The 19,880-nt window shown below is 44.9% G+C and overlaps 1 protein-coding gene across 2 annotated transcripts in view; it reads right to left on the bottom strand.

The window, feature by feature from the left end:
* SLC24A3 (solute carrier family 24 member 3) overlaps positions 1-18,861 on the bottom strand; it is a 422,543-nt gene extending 403,682 nt beyond the window's left edge. Inside the window, exon 1 of one of the 2 annotated variants that reach the window (XM_061126457.1) lies at positions 18,673-18,861. In XM_061126457.1, the coding sequence (XP_060982440.1) occupies positions 18,673-18,805 (133 nt within the window). In that variant the 5' untranslated portion in view covers positions 18,806-18,861. The remainder of the gene's footprint in view (positions 1-18,672) is intronic. The other variant, XM_061126454.1, reaches the window with a different exon arrangement.
* Positions 18,862-19,880: the final 1,019 nt, after the last annotated feature.

Genomic DNA, 19,880 nt, shown 5'->3' with positions numbered 1-19,880 from the left:
AGGTCAAGGTCAGCTGATTTTAATAACCCTAACACCACCTGCCACCTTAATCCTCCCACCTCCACCACCCTACCCCCACAGAATGGAACACATTCATGGGCTCTGGAGCTTGAAATACTTTACAGTTTCTCAATTTTATTTTTTATACTTTATTCTTAAATGATGGGCTATGTAAATAATAATAAAAATAATCATTTGCTACCATTGGAAATGTTTTAAGATTCATGGCTATGGTTGAATAGTATCTTGGTGTTGGCTGTTGGTCATGGACATCTTTGAGAGGAAGGGGGAGTTTTACTGCCCACCACACTGGGGCAGCTTATGGCTGAAATCCCCAACAGGGAATCTTTAACAATATCTTTCTTCAGAGATGTTTGTTGTTGTTCAGTCATCAAGTCATGTCTGACTCTTTGCGACCCCAGGAACTGTAGCCCGTCAGGGTCCTCTGTTCATGGGATTTCCCAGGCAAGAATACTAGAGTGGGTGGCCATTTCCTTCTCCAGGGGATCTTCCTTACCCAGGGATCAAACCCACGTCTCCTGCAACCTACCTGCTGCCAAATCCCTCTATCCATGACAACTTCTTTGCAACAAACCAGAAATTTTAAGCTAAAATCTGAACAGGCATTCTAGGATATTATGGTAATTAGCACATGTCATGTGATTCACCCTTTCCTGACATCTCACTGAAAACAAAACAAAACAAAACAAAACTAGGGAGACATAAAAGATGCTGAGTGTGGATGAGTCCCTGAAACACCAGAATGGGATGTGACAGGCGGACCACCAGACGGGAACCCTCTCCCAAAAACAAGCTGCTGAAAGAAACACTTGCAACGGGACCCCCACCCCCACCCCATGAGTATGTCTTTCTATATCCAACCACTGAGACCCCCAATTTCTGGAAATACAAGTCAACCAGCAAAAGGGGTACGGATGAGGGTATACTGCCTCTTGGAGAACAAGAGAAGAGAGGACAGAGAAAAAGAACCACGGGGAGGATAGGAACTAGGGCTGCAGGTTTTGCACCTGGGAAGACCTATCAACTGTTCAAAATTATATGAATAAAGATCTGTCTGAATATTCAAACTACCAGGTAGCAGAAGGTCATATTCCAATCAAAGGTCCTATTCTCTGGACAAAATGAAAGAAAATCAGAAATTGGTATTTTAAAATATATACATAAAAGCACCCTGACAACTTAGAAATTAAAAATCACTTCCCTAAATAACTAATTGAAAAAAAAAAAGAAAAAGAAGAAACTACAAGGCTATCTGAAAAGTACAAGAATGGCCGCATGACATTTTAACACTTTTAAGGTGAATCTAAAGCTGCTCTCAGAGGCAAATGTGTCATTGTGCTGTGCTAAATGACTCAGCCATGTCTGTCTCTTTGGAACCCTACGGACTGTACCCACCAGGCTCCTCTGTCCATAGGGATTTTCAGGAAAGAACTCTGGAGTGGGTTGCCATGCCCTCCTCCAGGGGATCTTCCTGACCCAGGGATCAAACCCATATCTCGTACATCTCCTACATTGGCAGGTGGGTTCTTAAACCCTAGCGCCACCTGGGAAACCCCAAACACATCATTAGCAACAAAAAATAAAAACATATAAATCAAGCACATAAGTCAAGAAATTAGAAAAGAAACCAAAAGAATTAACAAGATTTTAAAGAACTATTAAAGCCGTAATCAATGACTCATGAAACAGGAGATAAAAGCAAAACTGCAAAGATACACATGAGATGGGTCATCCAAAAATAATAAAACAAACTCAATACAGTCGGATGTGATCAAGGACAAAAGAAAGAGAAACACATTAAGTCAGAAAGGAGAAAATGTTACATAATCAACATTGCAGAACAAGTTAAAATGCAATGCATAATTTTGTTCATTTACAAAATCTTAAGGAGACCAGCACTTTTCTGGGAAAACAAATTACCTACACAGAAAAGCAGCAATGGAAAAAACTGAAAAGTTTGTCCAAAATTACCCTCAAGAAACTATAGGCCAGGCAGTACTACAAAGTGTTCTTTCAAATTCTAAAGTTGCAGATTATTCCCATGCTTCATAAAATATTGTAGAATGTAGAAAAACATGAGAATCATCAATGTGCTCTATAAAGCAAGTTTTGTAGCGATAACACCAAATCCTGGCAAAGAAGTTGTATGTCACTATGTCATGAATATAAAAACAAAAATTTCTATATAAAATATGAACCAATCAAATCCAACATCATTTTAAAAGAAAAAATATAGCTATCTAAGATTTACTTCAGGAGCAATTTAATATGTATATTTACTGACAGTATGTTACATTAAATACTTCAATAAATGTTAAGGCATTTGACTGCAAAAAACATTCATGGCTGCTTTTTTTAAAACTCTTAGAAAACTAGAAATAAAAGGAAAGTTCCAGTGCATAATGAAAAATAACTAGATTAACTGACAACTGACATGAAAAAACTATTCTACTATAGAATACATCTTAAAAATCCCCTATAGTAGCAAAGTATTGTTTTTATTATTATTTACATAGCTTAACATTTAAGAATAAAATATAAAGAATAAAATTAAGAACTTATAAAGAGAAACATTTCAAAAATAGATATAAAAACAAAACAATAGCAACAATAAATAATAACAGAAGAACTTTCACAAATAAACGTAAGAAAAATATTGGAAAATAATCCTGAATCTTGACAGATGTTTTTTAAAGCCTTGATTAAGAAGCACACTATGAGATGAATCAATGCTGTAAAATGTTGCAGTTTCACAATTCTTTTTTATAAATTTGTCAAAACCTACAGGCATCTGGACAAAATTTAACAGAGATTCTAAAGTTCACCCAGAAGGATAAATGAATACTAGCAAATGATTTTTCCCCCCAAACAAGAGGTGAAGAGTTTTGTCCCATCAGATAATTCACATGTAAACTAACTACAATGATTAATTAATGGGAAAATAGAACTAAGTAGATATCACAAGAACTGCTTCTGGTACATAAGGGAATAAGCATGGAATACAGGTGACACTACAAACGTGAGGGTAAAGGAAATATTAGTCAATAAACAATTTGACTGTGTGAAACCTGTTAATCTGTTTAAATGTTCATCTCCTGCTAAGATAAATTTCAAATGAAGTAAAGGGTTAATTTTTTAAAACATTAAACCATAAAAATGGGGGGGGTGGGAGACCAAAGGATTACATGACATAAATATATAATTGAGATCCTGGATCTGAGAATAAACAATGAAAGAAAATAAAAGGGAAAAGAGAATTCTAACTAGATAAAAACAATTTTTTCTATATGCCAAAAATCCAGGCAAAACTTACAAAACAAGATAAAAGATTTATACACAGGATATACACCATTATCCCATTGGGGGGAGAAAAAAAAGGAGAACTGATATGAACAAATTTTTCTCACAAGCAAAAAAAAAAATATAAATGACCAATAAGAATCTTTAAAAATAATTACAGAATAAAATATTTTCATGTTAGATAATTATAAAACACTGAAATACACAGGAGCCACTTGATTTATTCAATGAGAAAATTATGAATACAAGCCTCAAGCATGATAAAGATATAAAACTCAGGTTATCTATGTATTAATACTGATAAATATATCAAGCAAAGAAATATAGAAACAAACACCTTAAATTTTAAAAAGTTAGATTCAATTTGTTTAACATCTATTTGATGACAATAATGAACTTTTTGAAAATGAGTATCTCTAGCAGTTGGTATTGGTAACTGGTCACCTGAGCAATTTCTGCAATTATTTTTGAGTCTTTCTTCTTTGCTTTTAAATGATGGCAGATTTTAATTTTGTTTTGTTGGGTTCAAAATGTATTTCACTCTTGTTAGCAATCAATTCCTTAAAATAAAAAACAATTCAGTTTTACTAGCAAAGAAGGAAGGCAAACTAAAGCAATGAGATACTGTCTGTCTGCCATCAAATTGAATTTAAAATATGTAAAATTATCACAATCCTCAATTCTGGCAGGGAACACTGAATTGAGCACTCCCAAACAGTGCTGTTGGAATTTCTAATTCATTCAGATTCCTGGAAAGTCAGACAGCGGTGTGTGGTAGCCTTTACAATGGACCCACACTCTGACAGTGAAACAGTATTTCCAGGGATCCAGCCTAAAGAGGCCATCAAAGACCTCAGCAGAGAACAATCATCACAGTGAAGACGTGGAAAATACCTCACTATCTCAAATGGAGGCCTAAATAAACAAATTCTGGCATAATCAGAGGATACAATATCACAGTTAAAACCATGAGATGTGGAATCAAACAGCCTGAGACCACAGGCTACTTGGCCACATAGAAACTTTTTGAGCTCCAGCAACTGTCTTAAACCAATTGTACCTATTCCATTGGTACAGGGGAAGCACTTAGAACAGTGCCCCAAACATGCCAAGTGTTCAATGCATTTCACTTAACATGTAAGAAGTATTTTGTGTGTGTGTGTGTGTGTGTATGTGTGTGTGTGTTCTTGTGCATGCTAAGTCACTTCAGTCATGTCCGACTCTTTGCAACCCTATGGAGCACCAGGTTCCTCTATCCATGGGATTCTCCAGCCAAGAATACTGGAGTGGGTTGTCATAACTTCCTCCAAGGGATCTTCCCGACCCAAGGATCAAACCTGCATCTCCTGCAACTCCTGCACAGCAGGCGCATTCTTTATCGCCTGCAAATATATATGGGAAGCCCCCATATGTATTTATATATTGTAAATATACAATAATGTCACACAATACTAAGAAATATTGTGATTTTAATAATATTATTATGCAGACGTTAAAATTAATTTTTAGGTTTCATGCCATGAAGAAATGTTTATAACAAATTTAAAAGCAGACCCCACCAACACTACACAATCTCTTCCAGAAAACAGAAGGAAATACCTTCTGTTTCATTGTGTGGACCCAACAAAACCAGACAAAGATAATACTAGAAAAGAAACCTAGGGCAAGTATCCTGGGTGATCATAGACATAAAAGTCCTCAAGAAAATATGATCAATTCAAATCCAGAAAAATACACCATGAAAAAAACAGCCTTGTCAAGTAGAGCTTATCTGAGGTATGCAAGGCTGATTCTATATTCAAACATCAATCCATGCAATCCACCACATTAACTGTCTAAAGAAGAAAAACCACGGGATTGAATCATTTAATGCAGGTAAATCATGTGATGAACTTCAATATCCACCTCTTATAAAAATTCTCAACAAAGGAAGATTCTAGTGTCAAAAAATTACATACTGTAGAATTCCATCTGTATGACATCCATAAAGGACCAAAGTATGGTGGCAGAGTACAGGGGGTTGGGGTGGGTACAAATGGATAGTTTAAGAGGGATTTTGAGGGGTGACAGTTCTGTTCTGTATCCTGACCATCAGTCAGTTCCACTGTGCATTAGTTGCTTTTAATTTTAAAAGCAGGATTCAAGACCCTATACATGATATTACAGCAATTTTATAATATGTATGGGAGGAAACATATCAACATCAAAACCCTGGAAAATACTGAAACCAACCTGTTCTAATGCCCAGATTTATCAAAAGTAGGTTCAGTGAGTTTTCTTTCTGTATGTATCCCAACAAACACTTGTGATGTCAAATGAGCAAACTGTAACAATGCAGAAGGTCAACTTTCAAAGCTGGGGTTATTAAGATCCTACGAAACTTCCGAAGTCATGTTCAGATCACAGACTAGAATTACAACATGAAGGGTGAAAGTAGTTGAAATCTTATAAACTCAAAGGCCCCTAACAAGAAAAAATAATGGACATTAATTTTTAAAATGACCAAACATTCTCATGGCTATATGAAGTGACTACCCAGGTAAAAGATAAGCCAAGGTAAGCCAAAATTTTACCTTTCTCCTAAAGCAAGCTAAAAGTGTTCCATGGACCAGGATTTCTGAATAAACAAATCGATATGCTACAGGAAGTTAACTCATTCTAAAAATCCCTAAATTTTCCCATTTAATGACCACATCACAGGACATATAATTCCCAGCAAGATACCAGCACTTCAGAAGCATTTCAGAATTTGAAATAATTTCACCCAGTCCATATGTATCAAATATATTCTTAATCTGAACTTTCTGCTATTTTTGTCTTAAGTATTTATGAAGCAATAAGTCAGAAAACCAGGATTCTGACTCCAGTTTAAATTCTCTTTCATATCAGTTTCCTCAAACATAAGATCAGATGTTAAAATACTAAGGTGCCCACGATCTCCATCTCCAGTATTCTCCAACAGTCAACAAACAGTGGTGAATAATGGTGAAAGCAATGTCTCAAAGGGCTGTCCAAACTTCCTGAAGGAAGCAAGTGTTTGAGTGAATTATTTTCATGGAACATTTATTCAGATACTGTGCAAATGACAGACAAAAATTATTCATCAAAGAAAACTGTTAACTAGCCATGCGTGGCCTTTATCTGGCACTTAGCTCAGGTTACTGTACCTGAAAGTGATCAAACTGCAGGGATTGAGGCCTCCTCCTCCCCTGACGTCCACCCTAACTTCACTGAGACAGACTAAACTTCTTCACACTCGTCCCCTGCCCCTCAACTTACAAGCAGTCTTTGGAGTAGAGCAACATTACTGGTGGTAAAATTGCCCTTAATTCTTCAGGTTATCATTTTCTTCCCTTTTTTAAGGATAAGTCAGGTGTAATAGCACCAAGAATAGAATATTTGTATGACATACAATTTTCTCATAAGCTTAATTTTTGGAATAGGTGATAGGAATTACTTAACGTGACTGTTCATTTTGTACAAAAAGGTACCTGGAGTGTGCATGGTTACAGAGGGTCAACACAAGTCATCTTTGTGATGTTGGACCAGTTCAATATTTTGACTGGGTTGGTACACATACAATATAAATGAATAAGGTTGGCAGGCTGCATCAATGTCCCTACTCCGGTTATGAAATTATACTTCACTCAAGTTTTGCAATAGTTTACCATCAGAGGAAATGGCATTATATCTTGCCACTGCCTGTGACTCTACAATTACCTCAATAATATTTTTCAATGAATAAGAAAGGATATAGTAAAATCTATGCCTCCCCCCCAACTCGACCATCAGCCCTCCTAAAAGGCAACAACCCTTACCAGTTTCACGTGCATAGGAGTTAAAAGGGGCTTCCCAGTTGGCACTAGTGGTAAAGAATCCGCCTGCCAATGCAGGAGACAGGGGTTGAATCCCTGGGTCGGGAGGATCCTCTGGAGGAGGAGATGACAACCCACTCCAGTATTCCTGCCTGGAAAATTCCACGGACAGAGGAGCCTCATGGGTTACAGTCCATGGGGCTGCAAAGAGCCAGACATGAGTGAGCCACTGAGCACCCACAATGGAGAGAAAAGGCAGGAGGGGAGGAGAGGAGGGAGGGAGAAGACTTGAGGCAGCTTCAGATGGTCCTGCAATGTATCAGAATAAATTGTCAGGTCTTTCACACAACTATCCTTGAGTATAGGAGTGTTTCTGCTGAACAGCCCCCCTACACACACACCCACCACCTCCTCCCCCATTGGGTTCCTGGGAATAACCCGGTTTTTGTCCTTAGGACAGGACACCAGGGGACCCTCCTCTGGGAAATCTGACCGCCCCCTGATGAAGATCTAAAACTAGGAGCACTGTCCAGGACACAGCCAGTCAGGTCCCCTTACACAGGCACCATCAGCAGACCCTCCCCACCACGTGCATGGTTCCCAGTCATCTTGTTAATGGGGCTAACTTAAATATGAGCAGAGGCCACAGATCCCTTGACATAAGAAAGCACATAATAGGGAAAACAACAACAAACAGACAAGAGCAACTTGGAGAAAGAGAGTTCATTCAAAGAAAAGAAAACCACAGACTACTATTAATATACTTAGGGATACAAGAGATGATACTATATTGATGAAGCAGAACAGGATGGTACTAAAAATAACTTGCAAAGGAAAAAAGAGCTCTTGGAAGGTAAAAATATGACAGCAGAAATAAAAAGCCTGGCATAAGAATTAGAGGGGGAAAAAAAAAGAATTAGAGGGTATGGTTAAGAAAACCTACAGAAATTAGAACAGAAGGATGAGAAAAAAATAGGAGAGAAGAGATAAGAAAAGCAGAAGTTCAAGGCAGGAAGTCAAACACCCAAATAATACAGAATCCGGAAAGAGTAAGCAGAGAACTTAGGGTTGTTGTTCAATCGCTCAGTCACGTCCGACTCTTTGTGATCCCATGGACTGCAGCATGCCAGGCTTCCCTGTCCATGACCAACTCCTGGAGCTTACTCAAACTCGTGTCCATAGAGTCAGTGATGCCATCCAACCATCTCATCCTCTGTCGTCCCCTTCTCCTCCTGCCTTCAATCTTTCTCAGCATCAGGCTCTTTTCCAATGAGTCAGTTCTTCGCATCAGGTGGCCGAAGTATTAGAGTTTCAGCTTCAGCATCAGTTCTTCCAATGAATATTCAGGACTGATTTCCTTTAGGATGGACTTATTTGATCTCCTTGCAGTCCAAGAGACTCTCAAGAGTCTCCTCCAGCATCACTATCTGAAAGCATCAATTCTTCGGCACTCAGTCTTCTTTATGATCCAACTCTCACATCCACACGTGACTACTAGAAAAACCATAGCTTTGACTATACAGACCTTTGTCAGCAAAGTGATGTCTCCGCTTTTTAACACACTGTCTAGGTTTATGATAGCTTTCCTTCTAAGGAGCAAGCATCTTTTAATTTCATGGCTGCAGTCACCATCCTCAGTGATTTTGGAACCCAAGGAAGTTAGGGTAGAGGAAATGACAAAGTTCCCAGACCTAATGGACATAAACTTCCAGGATAAAAGAACCAGGTGAAGGTACCCAAGAAAATACATGAACTGCAACAGCCATATAACTGTGATACAACTGCACATCAGGAACAAAGCAGTGAGCACACATGCTTTTAGAGGGGGAGAAAACAATTAAAACAATTAAAAATTAAGACAGCATCAAACTTCTCAGAGGCAACACCGGAGGCTGGAAGAGCTAAGCCTACAAAATTCCAAAGAAAACATGTTCCAACCTAAACCCTGATCCAGTCTAACAATCTTCTAAGTGTGGGGGTAGAATTAACATATTGTCAAGCCCACAATGTCTCAAACCTTTGTTTTGATTCCCACACCCCCGTCTTAGGAGGCACTATGAGTGTGGAATCCCAAAAATGCACACCAAAAATGAAGAAATAAATCAAGAAAGATACCTATGTGTGTTCCAGGGAAAAGGGCTTTCAACATAAGGAAAGCTGGAAGGAAAAAAAAAAAAACACATGGAGGATGAAGCTGAAGAAAGATGTCAAGATGACAGCTGGGCAGTAGATTTAATAAGACACTTGTCCAGATTAGAACAGGCCAGAAGGATCTGGAAAAGATTTCTTCCAAAAGAGAGCTGGACAGAATATCTGCACATGAGGGCTTCCCCAGTGGCTCAGATGGTAAAGAATCTGCCTGCAATGCAGGAGACCCAAGTTCAATCCCTGGGTCAGGAAGATCCCCTGAAGAAGGCAATGGCTACCCACTCCAGTATTCTTGCCTGGAGAATCCATGGACAGCGGAGCCTGGCAGGCTACAGTCCACGGGGTCGCAAAGAGTCAGACACGGCTGGGCAACTAACACTTTCATACTCTGGGCACATGAGGAGGAAATGAAGGCAACCAGAGGAAAGTCTGGGCTTCAGTTAATGGTGAAGGCTTAGAATACTAAGTCACCAAATATTAAGTCATGTTCAGAACAGGAAAGTTAAGCCCAGTGTATCTCACAGCTTAGCCACCAAGAGCACTGAGGTGGTTGCAATAAGAAGCCAACAGCTGATTGCAGCCAGTGATACCCAGTCCTGGCTGCAAGGCAGACCTGTCTGCCTCCCTTTAGAAAAATCCCAATACCCAAGCTACACCCTAGGGCATTATATCACTATCCCCAGCCAGTAGGACCCAGATGCAGGGTTTAAAGTTCCCTGGTGATTACAACTTGCGCAGAAGACTGAGACGCACAGAACTCACCAAAGGTGAGTCCAACCCTCATGCAAACCCTCACAGACCTTTACCTGAAGCAACTACTTATAATCTTGACTTTCAACCACCCGCTATATATCCACCTAGGTGTCCTACCAGTAATCAAAGTCAAATGCCCCCAAATGAGCATTTCATGTTCTTTCTTAAAAATGACACTTTGTGTGTGTGTGTGTGTGTGTGTGTGTGTGTGTGTGTGTGTGTGTGTGTGTGTGTTCAGTCACTCAGTCATGTCTGACTCTTTGTGGCCCCACGGGCTATATCCTGCTAGGCTCCTCTGTCCATGGGGTTTCCTAAGCAAGAATATTGGAGTGGGTTGCCATTTCCTCCTCCAGAGGATCTTCCCAACCCAGGGATCAAACTGGCATCTCCTGCATTGCAGGCAGATTCTTTCCCACTGAGCCACTGAGGAAACCCGATTAAAATGACACTAGGAGTAACTTAAAATAGAGTTACCATATGACCCAGCAATCCCACTCCTGGGCGTGTATCTGGAGAAAACTTTGATCTGAAAAGATGCATGCACTCTACTGTTCATAGGAGCACTAGTTAACAATAGTCAACCATAGAAACAACCTAAGTGTCCATCAAGAGATGAACGGATAAAGAAGATGTGGTGCATATACACAACGGAATATTACTCAGCCATAAAAAAGAATGAAATCATGCCATTTCCAGCAACATGGATGGACCTAGAGATTGTCATAATAAGTCAGACAGATAAAGACAAAGAGCATATGATATCACTTAAATGTGGAATCTAAAAAAGTGATAACGAACTTACTTACCAAACAGAAACAGATTCACAGACAGAAAAAACAATTTATGGTTACCAAAGGGGAGGATAAATTAGGAGTATGGGATTATCATACATACATAAATAAATAACAGTGACCTACTGTTTAGCATGGGGAACTATATTCATTACCTTATAACAAACTATAATGGAAAAGAATCTGAGGAAGAATGCAGAGAGACTAGTGCTAGTGACTCCCTGATGTCCAGTGGGGCACCCCATCTCCTGGTTCCCCCATGCTCATCCCCATGCCCTTTGTTCTTACCTCAAAATCCTGCTCAAGAAACCCACTTGTTACTTCCTGTCCTTCCCAAGTTCAGATTCCAATGCATGTCATGAATGTGAACGTGACTTCTGCCAAGGCCAAACCACGCAGAAGCACACAGGGAAAAAGGAAAAAGAAAATACAAAGTTGCAACATGAAATTCCCTGGAAGTAGGTCGGTGATGAGCTTACTTTATTTGTTCACCCTCTCTCAGAAAAGAAGAGTGATTGACAAGCAAGAATGCTGGCTGGATCTCCTGATTTAAATCCGCAAGTTGTAGGGGCTTCCCTGGTGCCTCAGCGGTAAAGAATTAACCTGCCAATGCAGGAGACACAGGTTCCATCCCCAGTCCGGGAAGATCCCACATGCCATGGAGCAACGAAGCCTGTGTGCCACAACTACTGAAGCCCTCGAGTCTTAGAGCCTGTGCACTGCAACTAGAGAGTAGCCCCCCACCGCTGCAACTAGAGAAAAGCCCGCACAGCGAGGAAGAACCAGCACAACCAAAAAATAAATAAAGAAAATAAATTTAAATTAGCAGCCTGGATGGGTTTGGGCATGCTCCAGAAGTGACAGGGGCCTCTCCCCTGCTCCCCTGAACTCTTGCCTACTCCCTACACTCTGGAGTTCCCAGGGTCAGGACCAACCTGCTCCGTGGTCACAGATGGGTCCAGACAAGTTGCATTTCTATCCATGTCTCAAATATTTTGCATGGCCATTCTCATCCTACCTCCCCACTTTCTGCACATCGATCTCATTAAAAGGCAGAGGACTCACAGGAGGTCTGTGCCTAGCACCTTATCAGTCTGCTGCAGTCTCCCCTCATCCTGGGCACCACAGCACATCCTCACTTGCCATAAACAAGCGAAGCAGTCTCCCCTGCATCTTTGGCAACACTTTGTTTTCATCTTTGCTGGTCTGATACTACAAAATGGTAACTCGTCATTTTACAATTTAGGTTTTCCGGTTACTATCAAGGCTGAGGATTTTTACTTGTATCAACTGGTCATTTGCAAATGTTTTTGCTTGCTTGTTTGTTTTATAAACTGCCTTTCCATTTCTTTTACCCACTTTTCTATACATTTGTGTTTTTGTCCTTTCTTCACCAACCTAACTCTTTTATTTTCCAGGTTCCAGCATCTCCCACCCTGGACAAAGACCTCCTCCACATCATGCTGTATTTCTCATTTGTTTCTCAAAATTCTTGAAAATCAGTTGTTCAATGCATCTCTTCCCACAAAAGTCAGAGCATCATGAGGAATACCGTGGGTACCCATCTCAGACACTACTGTCACCGCAGCACAGAGCAAACGCCTGCCACACGTTTCCTGAAAGAAGGAACGAAGATCCCTGTGTCTTATACCAGTTGGGTCCAGCCAGAAACTCATTCAAGGGATACTGTTGAAGGGAGTTTCATAAGGGACCATTTACAGAGGTGGGGGCAAGGTTGGGAAGACCAGGGAGGAGAGTGAAGTCCCTAGCACTTGCAACAATGAAAAGCATCACTCAGCCCAGGGATGAGGATGAAGAGAGAACAGGTGTAGACAGACAGAGACTTCACAGCAGGAGGGAGACTGGGAGATGCCATCTAAATCTGAAACATCACAACTCCATGATTCGAACTGCCTGAATGGTGCCCATCACCTCTTCATGCATAGAAAACCTCCTTCCACTGAATCCTCAATACTTAATTCTCAGATCGCACAAGATGGGACCATGTCTAACACCACAGCAAACGAGAAAATAAAACCATTGCCAAATAAGTTCTACAGAAACAACACTGGAAGAGGCCAGAAAAACTCAACTTCCCTTCCTGGCAGGACTACCCATTTGCTCTGCGACTTCAGGGACATTTTCTGAACCCTCCCAGACCCCGGTTCCTCCAGGATAAACGTCTGTGTCTTTTTATCCCCCCTCCAAAACTATTCTGCTCAAGAAAGAGAAATCTTCTGAAGGAAAAAGAGAGTTGCCAAAAGCCTATCCTATCAGCCAACTTCCACCAGGCCTTGGAATCCTCCGCAAATGGCTGGTTTTGCAATTCTTTGGGCTTTGCCAACCCTCCAGGGTAAAAAAAAAAAAAAGAAATCTTCCCACAAGGATTCAAGATTCACAAGGGGAGGAAATCTTTGAGAAAAATCTGGGTTGATGAGCAGCTAAGAAAAGCCAGGAGGAAGGAGACACATCTATATATGTTTAGGCAGAAAATAGAAAAGGTTGAAAAGGAATGTTTTTCTAAAATACTGCTTCTATGAAAGCAACCTTCTGTTACTCCTTCACTCCCCAGTCGACTGGAAAAGACAGAGTGGCTCCTGCTTTCCATTCGCGTCCTCTGAGGCCAGGACTACACAGTTTTGACGCAGGTGACTTGAGTTCCAGTTCTGCCACTGAATGAAGTGCCTCTGATGGAGGCACCCACCTTTCTCAGGTCAGGGTGAGTCCATGTAAAATAGGTAACAATATCAAATTTGCTGGCTTGAAGACAGAATTAGAAATCATGAAAACTAGTGTGTGCCTGTAAGCTAGGCTCTGACATAGTCGCTCGATTTCATCACAGGCACTGTCGCTCAGACATCGAAACAGCCTCCACACCAAACAAATGCCTTTTGAGCATCTACTCTGGGTAGGGTGACAGGGTGACAAAGATGAGAAAAGTTCACAGGGTCCCTGACGTCCTGGGAGCTTAGACTCTGGTGAAAAGGAGATGTCATAACGAATACATAATCAAGTCATAACGAAATACATAATTGCCAACTGCAAGAACCGCTACAAAGGGAAGACAGAGTGTATTCAGAGAACAAACTGGGGATCCGGTCTGGCCAGGAAGGTCTTGGTCCCAGAAGTGAAGGGTGAAGGATAAACTGTAGGGTGGTGACAACGTGACCTGCACATGCTATGGGTCTGGGGTCGGGTCTCCGGAGCAGAAGAAAGGCCTGAGCAGTGATGCCCGGCCAGGGGAGAGGGAAGATACAGTTTGATGAGAGTCCAGCCAGCCTCCACCCCTGGGAATCCACATGAGGGACTGAAAGGTCATGATCAGGGCCCTCCGAGGGATGGGAAGCCACAAAACTCTGCCACTGAAATGTGCAGCGCAAGTCCCACTGCGGCCACTCTTCACATATCATCTCTGGACCCCCAACCAGGATGACGAGCAGCAGTGTTTCCGTGATTGGGTGATCTATCAATAGAAATTGTAAACACACTCATACAGATACACACACACATATGCACACACATACACATCCATACACACATATGCATACACATATAACATATACACACATGTATACATACTTGTACATATATGCATACACCCATATATACACATTTATACATATACACATGCATGTACCCACATACGTGCACACCTATATGTACATATACACACATATACATGGGCTTCCCAGGTGGTGCTAGTGGTAAAGAACCCGCCTGCCAATACAGGAGACATAAGAGACATGGATTTGGTCACTGGGCCGGGAAAGATCCCCTGGAGGAGTGCATGGCAACCCACTCCAGTATTCTTGCCTGGAGAATCCCATGGACAGAGAAGCCTAGTGAGCTACAGTCCATAAGGTTGCAGAGTCAGACACAACTAAAGCAAATTAGCATGCATGCACACACACATAAATACATACACACATACTCATATAAACATACACACACATATACATATTCATGCACATAGCTATACACATACATATACACACATATACATACACACTACATACACATACCACACTACACATATATACATTAATCACACATATACATACACACATGTATGTATGCATGTGTGTACGTGTACACATATATATATTATCTGCCTTTACCATCTTGGGAAGTATATACAATCACTCCTAAGTCATCATCCCTTTGGGTCCTGTTTTTTTCCGAAGACAACCACAACAGCACCTCCCACCACACATGTCCACCTTTCTATATGTCCTGACACTCCTCCGCTGAGTAAGTGGTTGCATCTATGTCCCCTCTCTGTGACCGCGGGTTGACACCTGTCACTCCCCTGATCAACAGAAAACAGCGGCAGTGGTACACACAACACCTGAGGCTGACACATAGAAAGGCAGGCACATCTACCTTGTTCTCCTGGACCCCAGCTGCCATGTTCTGGGGAAGCTCAAACAAAGGCACGTGGAGAGGCCACATGTAGATGTCCTGGGTGACAGCCCAGCTGAGGGCCCAGCTAACAGCTGGCATCAACACCACACTTGGGAGTGATGCTGCCTCCAGACGACTTAGGCCCAGCTGTCAAGTCACCCAGTCCTTGAATGTCTCCACCTGAGACCCCGACATAGCCAAACAGAGGTCAGCCCTCCCCACCAGGCCCTGCCCAAGTCCCTACCACAAAGGATCCCTGAGTAAGAACATAAAGGAGTCGTTTCACACCACTATTTTGGAGTGATCTCTTATGCAGCAACAGTAACTGAGCCAAAGAGTAGCTCCAAGTTTATACGTATATATAATTTTCCTTAATCACCATTCACCACCCTACACATCTCAGAGAACGGATGTCTTCAACCACTCCCTCCAAAGGACCTCTGTGTTTTGTCCACATCACTTTTGGAAAAGAAGGACCAGGTTCCTGACTCCAAATAAAAATTAAACACTTTTAAATAACTCAAAACATACAAAGTAATCCATTCAGACTGCAAGAAAAAAAGAAAAAGAAAATCTGCCTTAGCAAATTGGAGCCCTTAATTCAATTGGCTGTGAAAACATCAAAATGAGATCTTCATCGGCAAGTAAATAGGGCACCTTGGGCTTTCCTTCTGCACTGACCGCTGGAGGCTCAAGGATCTGCAAAGAGCGTGCACAACTTGAATGAAGCAACGCATAGATAGGTATTCGGCCCGGGGCCTGTCACTGGAGAATGTGCCAAATTCCAGTTAACATTATTACTGCTTTTGTTGTTGTGAGAATTAACATTTCCCTTTATTCCAGTGTTAATTCTTCCTGACTTAAGCCTAACAACGCTCCTGTCCCATCTAAGGTGAGAATCTATACTGAGTTTGGTTAGGGGTTCCTAAAAGGGATCTCCAATTCCATACATCAGAAATGTTATACAAGATTATGTAATACACCTGCCGCACACCTCTGTTTTGGTTTGGTAAAAGAACTGTCCTTTTTATTGGAAAAAAAAAAAAAGAAAAATCAACATGTGTTAGAAAACGGGCTTCTGAGAAGTTACACTTAATCACTGTGTGGTTTTCAAGGTGACTAAATAGAAGTATCACCTTTGATCATTATGAAGGTACCACTCTCCATGTGGTTATATAAATATTACAAAGCTGCACCCAGAGAATGGCACAGATACGGGGGACAGAGATGGGATCAAAGAGCCAGGTCACCTCAGGTTCGCCTTTTCCTCTGTTCCGTAACTGCTGTGTGACTGTAAGTGAATCGCTTGGCCTCTCCAAGTCAGAGTGTCTTCAAAACAAGGCTACATTCCAAACTTTTTATTCATATTGAATGGACCCTCAAGCAGAGGAGCTCCTAAGTTAGTAAAAGTCACTATTCAGATGGTTAGGTATGCTGAATGGCAATCCCTTAAGCAAAATAATCACTTGCAGATTCACACATGTTAATTAGTATCTTAAAAATTATTTCAAAAAATCTGGGCCTTGCGCAATCTTCCTGTGCATCATGTAATGAAATTATCAATATCTAGTGGAAGAAACGGTGATTTGAGGAAGAATTACAACTCACATGCCATCCAGGAGGCTCAGTGGCACACGTGCCCCTCCCACTGACATGTCACTGTTATCTTAAGTTGCTGGGGTGGGGGTCTTCTCGAGCCCCACATTTATGGGAGGGGGTATAGAGGAGGTGAAAAGGCAAAAGGAGAGAGACCAATCAGGGGAAGTATGGAGGATAGGGCACTGGACCCAAACCTGAGTCCCTAGCAGGCACACTTTTGTCCATCCCCAAATGACGTCTAGTCACCTAGCTTCAAGTCTGCAGAGTGTCTGACACCGGCTTCCTCCGAACATCCCAGCTTTCCCCAGGCCCAGGAAGCTCCCTGCCACTGATGGACTTAACCATCTGGGTCACATTCCCCATCCAGAAAAAAATGTCTTTTGTAGCCTGGAAAGTGGTAGGAAGTCTATGCCCTGAGAGCCCTGACCTGTAGGAAGACGGCTGGTGTGTAACTGTCTTGAAACGGCCCTTTCTATAGTATGGACTGGCTTTACACTTGTCAAAGCTGCGATGATGAAAAGGGGGTTAATGAAAACCCTCTTCCTGAGTCAGGGCCAGGAACTGCTTCTGGCAGGTCAGACTCTGCCCTTGGAGAGAGGTCCAGCCTCCCTCACTGGGCATCGTCCACTTTCCGATGTCAGTCCCCATGGCCAGACAGTCTGGCATCCTAGAGAAACGCAGAAAACCAGGAGTCTCGAGGGTTCCATTGAGAACCTGGTCGGGCTCTCTCCCATTACCATATATGCTGAAGTCTGCTAAGACCTGAACCAAGACCCACCATCCACTCTCCCCACCAGGCAGGAGCACAATCCATTGGGGGAGGTCCCTTTTTTTAACTGATTGCACCCTTAAGTATATTTGAGCATTACTATCCAAATGCCTTCCTTCTGCACTTCATAACCCCTTGTATTGGAGCTCCGTGGATCTTAACACCGAAGCATGTATCTGTCACTGTTTTCCCTCCCGAGCATTTCCGTAGCTGTTTTCCCACCAAGCGTGCCACTGGAGGAGCCGGGATAGAAAACCGCTTTACAAGAGCTATTCCTCCAAGCCTTTCCTCCGTTTCCCTGACAGCTGCAACTCCTTCCTGTGAACAACTGTGCTGAGCACATTTCTTCACCAGGTCTGTGTCAGCTCAAGAAAGGCCGAGGGCAAAAATAAGACAGAAGTTGTGTGCCGGGAAAGCGCTCCGCAGGGCACCCTGAAAGTAAGGTACAGACCATCGGCGGTCCCATCTAATCGGCTTCATCCCGCGTTGCAAGTCTACAAAAGGGATCCGTGTTCCCAGCAAGGGGCCAGTGGTGGAGAACCAGTCGCAAAATCTAGCCGGGGGGCCAGCACTTTTTTCTTATCATTAGTTCCCGGGCACCTGTTCTAGAAAGAGGGGGATGGAGCTTCCGAAGAAACAGGCGGTCCATCCCGCCTGCTCGGTTCGGAGCACTGTGTCCCAGGCTCAACCAGTCCTCTCCCTGCCCTCCCTCCACAGGCCAACGAGTTGCACAGGTGGTCACGCGCGCAGGGGCCGAAGCTCACCAGGACAACTTCATTACTGCCCACGGGGGACCTGTTTAGGGGAAGAGTCCCCACTGCTGCCTCCCTCAATCCCTCCAGCTCGTGGCAGGAAGCGGGGCAGAGCCGGGAGGCACAGGTGACGGTTCCCAGGGCAGCCAGGCGCCCAGCGTGCCGGCCACGGTCCTACCCCCGCCCCGCGCCCGCGCCCGCGCGCACGGCCCTCGCCTCCCGGGCCCCTCCGCCCCGGGCTGGGGGCGTCCCCGGGCCTGGACGCCCCGCGCCGCCGCCGGAGCCGCAGCGCCCACTCGGGGCAGGCGGCGAGCACTCACCGTCGTGGTCCCGCATGCTCGACAGCGACCAGAGCAGCAGCGCCACCAGGGCCAGGAAGCAGACCTGGCTCAGAAGAAGGTCCCTCCGGCAGCTCCGGCGGCGCTCACGCTCCTCCAGGTCGGGCGACGGCATCCTTTCCGCGCGGCAGGGCAGCGGTCCCGGCGGGGTCCCCGGCGGGCGGCGGCCGCTCCGATCGCGGGCGGCCGCGGCGCGGCTGGTGGCGGGAGGCAGCTCCGCGCGCGGCGGCGGCGCGTCCTCGCTGCGCTCCCGCCCGGCGGCCGCCGCCGCCGCCTCTCCTTCCTCCTGGCGGCCGCCGCGGTTCTCCCGATCTCCGTCCTCGTCGTCGCTCAGTCCCTCCTCCTCCTCCTCCTCCTCCTCCTCCTTGTCGCTGCCGGCCCGCGCCGCCGCCTCCCGGCGCTGGGGGTCCCCGTCCTCCTCGCGCGCCATGGCTCCCACGCTCGGCGTCCGCGCTCGGCCTCGGGCGGCGGCGCGGCGGGGGCGGCGGGGGCGGCCGGGAGGCGGGGGCGGCGGCGGCCGAGGAGGAGGAGCGGGGAGGACCGGCTGGAGGAGGGCCCGCCGCGGGCCAACTCGGCCGGCGGGCGAGGCCACCCGGGGCTGCTCCGGCCTCGCCGGCGGCGGGAGCGCGTCGCGGGGCCGCCCGCCTACTCCATGGTCCGCGCGCGGGGCCGGGGCCGAGCCGGGGCCGGGGCCGGGCCGAGCGCGCCGGGAGCTCGGGGCGAGGCGGGAGGCGGCAGCCGGCGGCGGCGCGGCGGCTCGGGCGCGGGCGCGGGCTGGGGGCAGCGGCGGGGACGCGGCGGCGCTGGCCAGCCCGGCGGAGAGGGGGCGCGTGGGGAGGAGACTGAGCCGGGGAGGGAGCCCCGCGCGCGGTCCTGCGCTCGAGCCGGCGCGGGAGGGCCCCCTCTCGGGACACACGCGCCGCCGAAAGGCTGATCTCCGGGGGGTAAAGGGTTCGCCCGAAACTTTTTGAGGAGCCGAGGGTCTCTCCCGCCCCCTCCCCGCCCTGTGCCCGGAGAGGGGCGCCTCAAGTGCGCTTGGCTGTGAGCGCCGGGCCGCCGGGCTAGCTTCTTCCCGCGGGCCTCCTGGGTTTCCCTCCGCCCCCTTGTGGGGATCCCCGTTCGCGCCCGCCTCGGGACCTGAAACAGGACTCCCCGAGGCTCTTTGGCTCGCTGGGGGTATCCTGGCTCCC

This window comes from Dama dama, chromosome 23, assembly GCF_033118175.1.
Source record: "Dama dama isolate Ldn47 chromosome 23, ASM3311817v1, whole genome shotgun sequence".
Lineage (NCBI taxonomy): Eukaryota > Metazoa > Chordata > Mammalia > Artiodactyla > Cervidae > Dama > Dama dama.
Note: the sequence above shows the minus strand (reverse complement) of the source record. Positions and strands in the feature narration are given on the sequence as shown.